We start from the raw sequence: 12,844 nt of genomic DNA, 5'->3' as shown, positions 1-12,844 counted from the left end.
CATGACAATATGTACACTGTTCAGCTTCAGCTCATGCACCAGTTCATCTGTCAAGATTCAGACACCAGCAGAACCAGGTTGCTCTAGCGCTCATTTTTGGTGCATGTCACGCATGGGCTGTGCACTGGGGAATTCGCAAACACATACTTCAGCATGAAGTGCGTCACAGCCACACGCTTGAAATTTCAACTCCACCCGTTTGCTGGACCTCGAGCTTCGGCGCTTGAGTATTTTACGTTGCTCTATATCGAATGATACATCGTTAGAAAGCTGTGTTTAATAGCTTTCCAATAAGCCTTCATATGTTGAATTTGAAGTAGGCAGACCGAAGTTATAGCTGTTTGTACACTGCTCTATGCTCGTTTGTAGCATGAAATGCGCCACAGTCACACGCTTGCAATTTCAACTTCAACCTGTTTCCTGGACTTGGAGCTTCGGCGCTTGAGTATATTTTACTTCGCGCTATATCGAATGAAACATTGTTGGAAAGCTGCGTTCAATAGCTTTCCAATGAGCCGTCTTTTGTTGAATTTGAAGTAGCCGATTTTCTCGAAAAAAAATATGTGCAGCACACGGTTTTATCGATGGTAGGTGATTCCGTAGGTTTTCAGCAGTAGTTTGCGATTATTCCGACCACGGTGCGGCAAAAGACCATGGTTTACAGAGCGAAAAAGGAATGCGTCGAATTCGACGCACTCGCACTATATACGGCTGGTAAAGCCTTACGTGAGTCACGTGAGGTGCACCTACCACCACCATGTCCTACATTTGTATAGCTATTCATGAGATCAAGATTACATAACACCCCCCCCCCCCCAGAGTGCGCAAGTTCACTTATCAGATCTGGGACTGCGAAATCCGTTTTGCACGTCATAATAATGACATCATAAGTAGAGGAAGTGTGGACGTGGTGCACCGCCGCGATGAAATGAGGCAAGTCTGACCCAAAAATGACGTACATCTCGGATTACACCGTCCCACAACCCTATTCCAGTTGCACACTCTGGGAGGGGGGGGGGGGAGGGTATGTACTCTTGATGAGATGTTTGGCACCATCACACCCCTCATGTTGCCGTTCACATTGTGAATATTTACACATGTTTTCCACCTGATTCTGCACTGCACATGCTGTACTGTTTAGTAATACTGTGCAAGGCAGAAACTATGAGTCTGTGGGCGCGTGAGTGGCTTGGATGGGTTTATTGAAATGCGCTATGGGCTTGATAACAAGCTATTAATTAACCCTTTCAGTGCCAAGGGGGTCAGAAAAAGTGTTGAGCTGGACTCAAATTTTTCATAGCTCAGCTGTATATCCACGTATCTTTACAAACGATGGCTCTCTGGAAAGATATAAAGGTCAGGCACACCATTGTGAAGAGAAAATGCGGCGAGAATAGTCTTCCTAGCAAGGGCGCCTGAGCGATGTCCATTTTCTGCATTCTGGCGACGTCTATCCTCACGGACACAAACCGATGTGATAAGTGGATAGCCAAGGTCTTCCTGGAGACGTTGAGTGCTCGTTTGTTACTCTCCTGTGTGTAGAAGTGGAGATACGAAATTATTTGTACACACATACTCATTCTGGGAGACTAAAGTCGCTCATGGCGCTGAGAGGGTTAACCGGGAGAGAAATTTGAAGAGAGTAGTTGGGTGGACACACCCATTCCCACAGCACTGCAAACCGAACCGATTCCTTTTACGTACAACGTTTCGTCACAATTGCCATCGTCAGATATGAAGAATTGTTGGTTTCAAGACGGCGAAACAGAGACTCGCAATGAAGGTCCAGTACCCATCGCATGTGTTGCACATGCATTGCATGGACGAATAACTCCCCCATGGAACAGAGCAGATGTGAGAGTTGCACACTCTTGTTTATGTACACTTGATGAGATGTCTATCACTATTGTTGAGTCACAAAAGGACTCACCATCCCAGACACAAAGGAACAACTGGGGACAGGTACTAGTAGTGGGAAGACATTTATCATAGACGGAGAGACGGAGAGAAAGAGGAACTAAACGACTACATTGTGAAAGAGAGAGAGATTCGAAGAGAGTTGAGAGAGAGATTTGAAGAGATGCGACGCAATATATAGGGCCTGGGTAGCTATGGCAAACATGGGTGCGCAAGTAGCTACCCAGGCCAACGGAACGAAAAGTGAGAATGACGTAGTACGGGCGGAGGTACCTAACACTATTACACTCTCATGTAGATGTTTTTGTTGTCACTAGTGACACATGTTGACCGTGAACATGTTTTTCACCCGATACTGCACTACAAACACTGGTGTTTATAGGCCATTCACACGACGTCCAAACTCACTTTTATCGTACCGTTTCCAAGGATATTTGCTCGGATAAACTTGCATTGCTTGAACAAAGGAATTTTTTTAATTCGACTTGAAGCGCAGCAGTCAGCTGGGGAATGTGAGGGCCATCGCTCTGGACAAGCCTACATGGAGAAATCTGGCCGACAATCCATGGTCTGGCGTCACAGGTCATCAGTGCGCCGTGTTAATAATTATCTTGATAATGGAATTTGATCATAGGAGATAGGACAGAAGCGGAACGTATAATTATACCCACATAATTATATTATTACGCGTGCTGTGGTTTTATTATTATTATTATTCAACGCAATAAATAGAGTAAGCTGCGCACTCAGTACAAACACCATTAGCAACGCTTGTTTTCATGTAAATAAAGAAGCTTGTTCCTAAACGTTTTCGTTTACGGTCCACGCAGTTCGAGTGACGAGGCTTTGTACTTGTGCACTTTTAGGGTTTTACGTCGGGCCCTAGACGACGGCTACTTTGGCCAACCGGACAACGAAGAAGTTGTGACCAAAGAGAATGATTTTATTTCTTGCGCATGCGTATGTAGAATGACGTAATACTCAGTGAGTCAGGTCGTTACAGTACTCCCCCGCCAGTGGTGAGGTCGGGAGGAGCGAAGCACGATAAACAAGAAACAAGAAAGAGAAGAGAAAGGAAAGCGCAGCATGTACAAGGCGGAAAGGCAAAAATATAATAATATGATACATATGTACAGGCGAGAGCGCTGCGTGTATGAAATTTGTTTGTGACGTGGCAACAAAGGCCGAAACAAAATCAAAAACAGTGCAGAAAGATGCATGACAGAGGCGGGTTAACATGTCAGAGGTGTGTTAACGTTACAGAGGTGGAGAGCATGTCAGAGGCAGAAAGAAAGAAAAGAGGAAATGTACGCGTGACAGAGGAGTGTTATCGTGTCAGAGGCAGAAAGAAAGGAAATGTACGCGTGACAGAGGCGGCTGCATGTTGCAGGCTTGGCAGGATACCAGCAGGAGCGCTGCACTGATGCGAGGCATGCTGAGTGAGACGGGGACAGATGGAGGCGAGCGCAGCTCCATGGGGTCTGGTGCCGGGCGTGTGCCTGCGTGCGTGCACAGTGAGTGAGCTGGTACGACGGGTGGAGGTGGCCAATTTCCAGCTTGAGGCCAGGACGAAGACGAACGACGACTGGACGATGCCGTGGCAGGATAGCGGGGTATCCAGGTGGGCCGGGGAGGGTGGCAGGGGCCACAGCAGCTCCGAGGCGGATCCAGTGACGAGTGGTGGTGAGGCTCAAGTTTTACGTCAACAGCCGGCGATTGACGGGATCCCGAGAGTTGAGGCGAGCAGGAAACTGCGGCGGGCCGAGCTCAGGGATGGCATGCTCAAAACTCCGAAGAGCGCAGTGTCAGGGGTCACCAATTTAGGATTTTACGTCGGGCCCTAGACGACGGCTACTTTGGCCAACCGGACAACGAAGAAGTTGTGACCAAAGAGAATGATTTTATTTCTTGCGCATGCGTATGTAGAATGACGTAATACTCAGTGAGTCAGGTCGTTACACACTGTACACCGTACTGTACTGTGCAGTCGTCTTGAAATTTTCTCGATTCTCCCATTACACCCATTCATTTGTGTTTATAATGATAGTCCGAAATTGGTGCACTTCAAATCATTATCCCTAGGTAATGGTTGGGCGGAATTGAATACTATTTGCGCATTTCCTAAATGCTGTACTCTGGAGAATTGATTAAGACTAAAATCGGAGCATTTGGAGCGAGTTTGAAAATTGACTGAAGTCACTATTGCCATAAGCAAATTTACACATACGCTCAGCGTCACGCATGCTGGTTCAGTACCCCGAGTGCTGAAACGATAATATCGATTACTCGTTACTTACTTGATAAGAAATAGATGGAGCGGTTATTTCGATTTTATCGGCTAAACGAATAGAATGGTATTTACGCTCGGTACGGGATTCCCCCCTTTTGGGGGGGGGGGTTGCACAAAGCGTGCTAGACTGACAAGATCATGCAAGAAAACCCTAATTGCACTCACCTGAGCTGAAGAGCTTCAGCTGTTCAAGTCGTGTCGGTTGTGCTAACATCCGACTAAACGTGTTCTCTCAGTAAAAGGAAGTACCTTGTTGGAGTGTGCAACCATCGAGCCACAATCTGGTCAACCAATAAAACAGACAATAAAACAGAAAATGGGAGTGAAGAAGAGTGTCAAATGAAACCTTCTTTCCTTCTAAAATGTTCTCACCCGCCTCCCCCCCCCCCCCCCCCGTCTCTGCCTGTCTTTTTATTGCAGAATACCATATCTGTCGACTTGCTGGTGTGTCTGCATACTCTTACCCTCCCTGCTCTCTCTCTCTCTCTTGTTGTTTGTCCTTGGTACAGTGTTGAAACATGGTGAGGCGTCATCTTGAAGCTGCCCTGCTCACCTGCCCAGCGGTGGCCTCTATTCGTTCCTGGCTTAGCTGTCAACTGTCTACATTCTACTGGTAGTGAGTCGCTCGACAGCTGACCACCTCAAGCATCTGAAGACCATCTTCCCGCACTTGGCAGAGTATGGTCTGGTGGTCAATGTCAGCAAGTGTGTCTTCATGCAACCCTCCGTGACATTCCTGGGTCACAATGTCAAAGCCACTGCCGGCGGCGGCATTGAGACACTGGCAGAGAAAGTCAAGGCCATGGTGGACTACCCTGCTCCAGACACTCACTCTGCTCTCTACCTCGCTTTCTAGGTTTGGTTAATCTCTACCAACGCTTCATCCCGGATTGTGCATGCGTTCTTCAGCCGCTCGCGGATTTGTTAGCAGGCCCTCAATCTCCCACAAACCTTTGTCGCGAACGTTGAGATGAAATACATGAAAATAAATTCTGAATAACTAATTTGTATTTTGCATTACATGACGATGATTAACATTAGTGTTTTTGTATATACCATGACAATGATTGTACTCTCTTACTCTCTTACATTGTGGCTGATTCCACGCTTGGGTTAGCAGAATTCTGGTTCCCTATCTTCATTTCTAATGATTGACTCCATTTCACTTCAAAGTAGCTTCGAAGGTAGTCTTCGTTTCTCTAGTCTTTGCATTTCGTTCTGAAACAAATTCTTCGTTATGTTTTCATACCGTGAGTAGTCTCGCGCTCTTGATTTGTTTTGCTCACGCATGACTTTCCTTTCTGTTCTTTTTGTTATGCATGACCATGATGACGTATTGGTATGATGTATATGTGTACGTGACCACTTGACCACGTGACTATGTGTTCACTAACTATAGAGTCTGCAGACTGTAGCCTAGTGGAGGCTAGTGCACTTTAGCCATTCGCTCTCCTTGCTGTTACTTCTTCTCCGTTTCTATTTTGTCGCTGCACTAGTTCCTTTTTCCACCATTCCACGCCAATGAAAGTCGTGGTCGCCAATTAAATGCATGATCTTTGTGCGCAGCTGCCTGTGGATGCAGCTGCCCTGTTTCCGTTCCATTTGGATTTAGATTGAGAAAGAAACTTTCCAAATCATAAATGAAGAAACGTTGTTTGTAAATTAATAGCTAGGTTCCAGGGTACGATTTTCCATGCCCAAATCCGTATGGACGATACGGATTTTTTCGAAGCGTACTTCATACGATTTTTCGGCACGGACAATACATGTGGCTTTCAAAATTAAAAATTAAATAAAATACCTCCCGTCCGCCCCGATTTCTCAGAAAAATCTGACGATAATCAATATTATTTTGCATGGCCTTAATGTGGGGCTTTGAATAAAACAAGTCGAGAAAAAATATAAACATCACTGTCTGAAACAGTGAAAGCCTAAGAAAGTGGTGGAATTTAGCCCAATGTACCCTCACGATAGATGCATTCAAGACTTCTATGGCGTGCTACAATGGCTACCAGGTATAACCACGAGGAGGTACCCACCAATTGTACCCAGAGCCTAGTTTTGCGGTGCCAGTTACCCGCCGCTCAGACCCCCAAATTTGTTACACTTTCTCCTCCGTGGAGAGAGTTGGTGGGACTTTGCATGGGTGCTGAAATCAGCCGGTAATGCAGCATTTAATCAGGAGTGGGAGCTCAACCCCACTCCCACTGTTCCACACCCATACCTTTGAAAGTGTCTGCTCGTCAGATCCGGTCATCAAGAACTTACCGCCCGGGGGAAACAATCGGTTACCATTCTTTGCTGGGCTGGTGAGAATTAACGGATGATCGAAATTCCGGACCTTGTAGCACTTGAAATTGTTTTCGCGGTATGCTTCATCACGGTAATTTCCAAGAGCAATTCTTTCATGGTATATCTCAAAGGGAGTGGTTGCAAGAGGCCCACCGCCGATGACTCCCGGCGCGTACCGGCGATATGTGAACCAACCCTAAAGCACGATTCTTTCAAATATTAGAAATTAACTCGGATACTGAGCCAGTAAATATAATTGAAATAGAAGAAATCACATGGAAACGAGCTATGCAATAACTATCCACGACCATAACAAGATAATAAGTAGTCAGAAAGTGCGATAACAGGGCACAAAACTGACAGGCGACTGAGACATTCCACGACCTGAGGACTTGTTGGTTTGCCCACTGGAGATGTGTTAAAGCCAGGCCTCAGGTCGTTGAATGGGTTAGCTCACTGGTGATATGTTAGAGCTAGACCTCAGGTCTTTGAATGTCTCAGTAGCCTAGCCTATCAGTTTTGTGCCCTGTTATCGCACTTTCTGACTCAAATCTCTTTAAAAAATTGACGGAAGAATATCTGGTTTTTGCTTTCAACTCGAATTTTTGGTTGTATGTATGTATGTATGCATAACCCATAACCATTCTGGTCGTACGGGCGCCATGTGTGCCATAAGGCAACAGCGTCCAAAAGAACAGAAAGAAAGAAAGAAAGAAAGAAAGAAAGAAAGAAAGAAAGAAAGAAAAAGAAAACTAAAATAAACTTACTACACTGCCTATACTGGCTATACCTATCACGATCAGCATGCAGCAACGAAAGAGAGGATTGTACAAAACACTCTCTCTCTCTCTCTCTCTCTCTCTCTCTCTCTCTCTCTCTCTCTCTCTCTCTCTCTCTCTCTCTCTCTCTCTCTCTCTCTCTCTCTCTCTCTCTCTCTCTCTCTCTCTCTCTCTCTCGCCGTGTGTCTCATGTGTCTCTCTTCTCTGCCTACGACACCGAAACGTTTCATAGGGCTGCGACTATCGACTTGACCTTGGCGATGCCCATCTTCTCTCCCAGGCCAACAACCTACTGGGAGCTGAAATCTCCATCCTTTTTACCGGTTTGGGTTTTATTATGCTCTAAAAATGGTATTCACACTCGGGATACATATGGTAAATCTTGGTGTTTTGCCCCCTTGAACATTTTGCTCTTTTGCGAACTTTTAGCAACAATCAACAGTTGGCATTGCGTTAGTTTTGAACAATTTGTCAATGCATGGTGCCTATGATTATGACTTGGTAGCTTTATGGTAGAGTATGGTATTACTTGAACAGAAATTTGACATGCCAATCTTTACTGTGAAGAAGAGGTTCGTGTGACTTTGGCGATAATTGAATAATTGTTTCTTGCTCCCTACGTGGGAGCTTGCGCTATTCCTGCCGACTTAAATTCTCACTTGACTGACTCACGACTGCCATCCAGAGCACACGAGAAGTCCACCGAACATTCCACTCGGCAAACCTGCCAGAAAGCACCACTCCCTGCTCAATACACAGTGTTTCGGGGAATTCACCCCTCATCAGTTGTGCTTGAGTAGGCTAAGAATATTCTGCCTAAAGAGTACCACTTCTATAGTGCTCTTCAGGCACAAACATAACCAAAGATACAAACTTACAGCGACGCTCCGTTTCTAGCGCGACAAACACCTCGTGAGCACCAGATAGCAGCGTGAGTCAGTGTCGCTCATGGATGTGCTGAACAAACGCTGAGGACCGTTGGCCATTCACAACGCTGTTCCCTCCACACCATCTAATTCGCAAGCCCGCGCTTGGGACAACAATGTGAAGAAGAGATTGGTGCGACTTCGGCGATAATTAGGGAATTTTGTGTGGCTCCCTACGTAAAAATAGAGGATCCGCACTCAAATCTTACAGTTTTGCAGTGAAATTCGGGGAAAGAATCGGCGGTGAAAATATAGCTTTGTCGAAATGTACTCGCCGAATGTGTGATTCGGCGCAAAAATCAAGCTGCGAAACAGCACAGTCGCGAAATGTCATTCGATGAATTGACCACCTCGAAATGTCACGCGACGAAATGTCAATCGCCTAACTGACCGGATACCCGTGGGAGCTTGCGCTATTCCTGCCGACTTGAATTCTCACTTGGCTGACTCACGACTGCCATCCAGAGCACACGAGAAGTCTATCTTTACTACCATCAACAACTGGGCACTGGGCTGAAAGAATGTGCACAGCTTCGAGAATCCTGGCAGACTTGGCCACATGCACTTTCCCTGCTGAGCCATCTGCTTGCCAGATGGCTCTCTTGCCTTGCTGGCTGACCGGTAGTCATCCCGCTCTGTGAAGCTGTCCAACGTAGCCGAGTACTTCAGCAGGTCGTCAGGAGAGAGGATAGCCGTACGGATGATGCTGGTGAGGACTTCCACGTCTCCCTCAACGTACGTGGTGGGCCCCGAAAGACAAATCAGGAAGCAACTCCTGCTGCAATGTGCCTACACTTTAGGACTTCAGCCCAGGTCGCGCTTCCTTCAGCGCCGGCAGACTGTCAGCAAACCCAGCGAATGCAGATTTCAACTCGTAAGACGCTTACTGAAGAATGAAGAATGACGCCAGCATCAAATGACAAGCAGTTGCGGGCCAGCAAGACTGGAGGAGGTGTGAACTCTGTCAGCCACTTAGTGAAGTCTGCATGAGCGTCTGACAAGTAACAAGAACTCACCTACACGAAAGAAGAGAACACAAAACACTTGTTATCGGTGTGTTCATTTTACATACAGATTTCCATTGCGGCAAGGCCGTGACCAAATTAGTTTGTATACTTCTGTGAGAATCAATAACGCTAACTATAAGAAAGCAATGGACCTGAATACGTCATTCGGTTTACTCACACTACATGCTGTCAAAACTACAAAAAGATTTCCTAACCACCACCTAATCATCTCATAAGTGTATTGAATAAAATAGGAACTGACCTCCTTGCCATTCAGAAGCAGACTCTTCTTCCCGCCAACCATGTCAACTGTAAGTCCTGTTATGTCACTTGCACCCTTCCATATAGGTATCGTAAGCAGAATGTTCCTGAAAAACACCTTCTTGTCATACAAGTTGCTAGCAGCCAGTTGGGTGATTTCACAATCTCCGAAGCCGGCTGTTTCTAGGTGAAACACAATGATGGTTGCCAGACACGGGACAAGGGATGGCTCGACCTTAGCTGCGGAATTTCTTGATTGTCCACCGAATCATCAGATGTAGCACAGCCAGATGATTAGATCTACTGTGTGCCTGCAATAATCATGATAAGTCACAGTACCAAGGAAATATACAACTAGGCAAACGTGAGAAGTCACTGACATGTTACATTGTACATGTACATGTAATAACATTTCGAAACCATCCATAATGCATTACAAGCAAAACAAACCACGCTGTCAAACATTCAGATACATGTAACTGTAACAATCGTCACATATTTTTACATACCTTCTCGTATTTCTTGGCTAGCTTGAGTGGACGATCGGGCAAGGCGGTTCTCAATGCAACTGCTGGCGTACACCACGGTGCCGCGCCGGGCACGTTCCCTAGCCTTGATCCGCTTAGTACCCTTAGCAAACTTCTGTGTATGTCCACCAGCAGAGAGTCCAGCCTCCTTCATTACCTGAGGACTGAGGTACATACTGGGTGGCAATATTTTGCTGACCACTCTACAGCCGAGACAGCAGTCATAGCTCTCTGAGCCACCAAAATGCAAACGTTTTGGGGCAAGAGACGTGAAGGTGTTATTCAAGGCTTCACTGGCGTTGTAGCTAGCACAGGGAGCAAACTTGTCAGTATTGTCTGCGTGTTTAGAAAACAGTTCAATGATGATGGTGTGGAGCTCCTTTACCTTCGCATACAAAGACGCAAATCCACCCAATCAAGTAGACACTTCCTTCTGTCAAACGTTTTCTTTCCCTTCTCGTCAGGATAGTACAGGGAATGTTGGAAATTAGAAAAACACATAACTATATAGAGTTTGCAAAGAAGAAAGAAAGGAAAAAGTCAACACTTCAACACACAATGCAGGTGATAAATGATTTAAAAGTGTTGAAAACTCATCAAAAGAAAGATGCAAGTTGTAGACAAACACGTTGAACACATCAGGAAACACTTGTCACGCTTTCACGAGGTGTGACACCAAACAACTGCAACGATCACGCCGATATTTTTCACCGCCTCCAAAGTCCAAACTACCACCTAGGTTTGTATTTTTTTTAAATATAATGCAAAAATCATCACAGTTAGTGAGTATACTGAACAACACAGCATGAACGTTTCCATTGCAAAGTTGTACAGTCAACTTCGCTTATAACGACACTCGGCGGGGCATCAGAAAAGTGTCCTTATTCGCGAAGTTTCGTTATACCCGAAGTCTCATTCTATGTATTACAGTTGGATGGGACTTTGCTCTGGGCATGGAAATTCTGTCGTTATTCGGCAATTGTCGTTATATCCGCAGTCGTTATTAGCCAAGTTGACTGTACATGTATTTCTTCTCGCTCCACACATACATGTATACTGGCATACACACAGAGACATACATTGTACATGTAGACAGCGACAACACACAAAGACGTACATGTAGACAGCAATAGCGACAACAATCAGAGACATAGACAGCAATAGCGACAACACACAAAGTGAAGGGTAGTTGGCCGCAGCCAGATATGAACCGGATAACGAGTGAGGTGTGGAAACAAGGACTGAGAACAGAGTGTCTCAGATAGAATAGGCGTGCCAGTGGATAGCAGAAATACAATGTAGATCATGATGTAGTATCCAGTCACAGTGCCTTGCCAGTAGACCTACTCAGTACGACAGTAGTACTACTGACTACTACTCTACTGAGCTGTACTCAGTAGCTCACTATAACTAGTATAATACTAGTACATGACGATGTACATGTACATCTATTTTACTCTAGTTACGTCACGTGTATGTCATATGTACACGCACATGCAGTCACACGGTGTCCCGTCACTTCGGAGCGTGACGTCTCGTCGCGCGACATTTCGAAGCGGTCATTTCGAAGACAGTCAGTTAGGAACGGGGACACTTCGGAGTGTGTCAAATTCGGCGCCAGACGATTCGACGAGAACCAGTTCGGAGAATGGCCACGACATCGCCTATTCATTTCGTCGTCACAACCGCTTTTGCTGGGAAAAAAATCGCACTTCTTTTCGCCTGTTCATTTCACGACTCCCTGGTTTGAACTCTTCGCCTGTTCATTTCACGACTCCCTGGTTATAACTCTACACCTCCGTCCTTCAAAAGCAATGGCTTTTGCTGGGAGAAGAATCGCACCTCTTTTCGCCTGTTCGTTTCACGACACCCTGGTTTTAACTTTACACCTTCGTCCTTCAAAAGCAATGGCACCAGACTAATTACGACAGATTCTTGTCGAGGTCCACGATGGCTGAGGAACAACCCGACTATGTTGGCATCACAAGCCGAGGAAGACCGAAGCTGGTTAAATCCGTATAGTGTAGTATTGTATAGGTATTTTGTACATCAATGCAGTGACAGACTCACAGTCAAACCAAATTATTATAACAATGGCAGTTCTGTATCACGCGCGGGGAGTTGCAGTTCCACTTTTCTCACTGTCAGTGTCACTGCATTGATGTACAAAATACCTATACAATACTACACTATACTGTATTGTACTTTGAAGCAGTCGGTCTGTAGCTGTTCAGCTGTGGGAACATTGCAATGGCGCTTCGAAACGTCGGGGGTCCGAACTTCCCGGGTCCCAGTTGACGTGCGATGAGTTCTCGTGGCAGCGAAGTGACGGGTTTCGAAATGTGTCCGCGACGAGACGGTTCTCGACGATATGACCTCTTCGAACTGACGCTCGTCGAAATGTCCCGCTCCTAAGTGACGTAGAACCAGTCACACAGCTCATCAATATCGCTTCTCGCGCCCGCCACTCTTGTCGCTCCATTGCATTCCCGCGCCCGCCACTCTTGCCGCTCCATTGCTGACGAGCCTACACAACTGTACAAGACATGTACATGGACATGTAGTTAGTTATCTTTGCTACTTAGTCTTTAGATCATGGTATTAATTTTGTATGTATCTTGCGTGATACTTTCCCCCCACATATTGTACTATTATCTCAATGACCAGAACTGAGCATGAGGTCATGCCCAGCCATGCCCTTTTTACGTAGATCTCGTTTCACCAATGCATGTCCTCTACTCTTCTCTCGCCCTATAAAACCTGCTGTACTTTTCTTATTTCTTCACAATTACAACTGCAACTGCAACTGCAACTGCAATAACAACAGAACTGAGAAGAAGAGTTG

The 12,844-nt window shown here is 45.8% G+C and overlaps 1 protein-coding gene and 1 long non-coding RNA gene across 2 annotated transcripts in view; one reads left to right on the top strand and one right to left on the bottom strand.

Annotated features, from left to right (window-relative positions):
- The window catches only part of LOC135822818 (uncharacterized), a 110,065-nt gene extending 104,213 nt beyond the window's left edge, over positions 1-5,852 (top strand). The window contains exon 10 of the mRNA XM_065335654.1: positions 4,717-5,852. Within this exon, the coding sequence (XP_065191726.1) occupies positions 4,717-4,732 (16 nt within the window). The 3' untranslated portion in view covers positions 4,733-5,852. The remainder of the gene's footprint in view (positions 1-4,716) is intronic.
- The window catches only part of LOC135822835 (uncharacterized), a 77,562-nt gene extending 69,250 nt beyond the window's left edge, over positions 1-8,312 (bottom strand). Inside the window, exons 1-2 of the long non-coding RNA XR_010554551.1 lie at positions 8,157-8,312; positions 4,373-4,488 (exon numbers count right to left, since the gene is read on the bottom strand). This is a non-coding gene — a long non-coding RNA (uncharacterized LOC135822835). The remainder of the gene's footprint in view (positions 1-4,372; positions 4,489-8,156) is intronic.
- Positions 8,313-12,844: the final 4,532 nt, after the last annotated feature.

Source organism: Sycon ciliatum, chromosome 8 (assembly GCF_964019385.1).
Source record: "Sycon ciliatum chromosome 8, ocSycCili1.1, whole genome shotgun sequence".
In the NCBI taxonomy this organism is placed as follows: domain Eukaryota; kingdom Metazoa; phylum Porifera; class Calcarea; order Leucosolenida; family Sycettidae; genus Sycon; species Sycon ciliatum.
The sequence above is the reverse complement of the archived record's forward strand: the minus strand, read 5'-3'. Positions and strand labels throughout refer to the sequence as shown.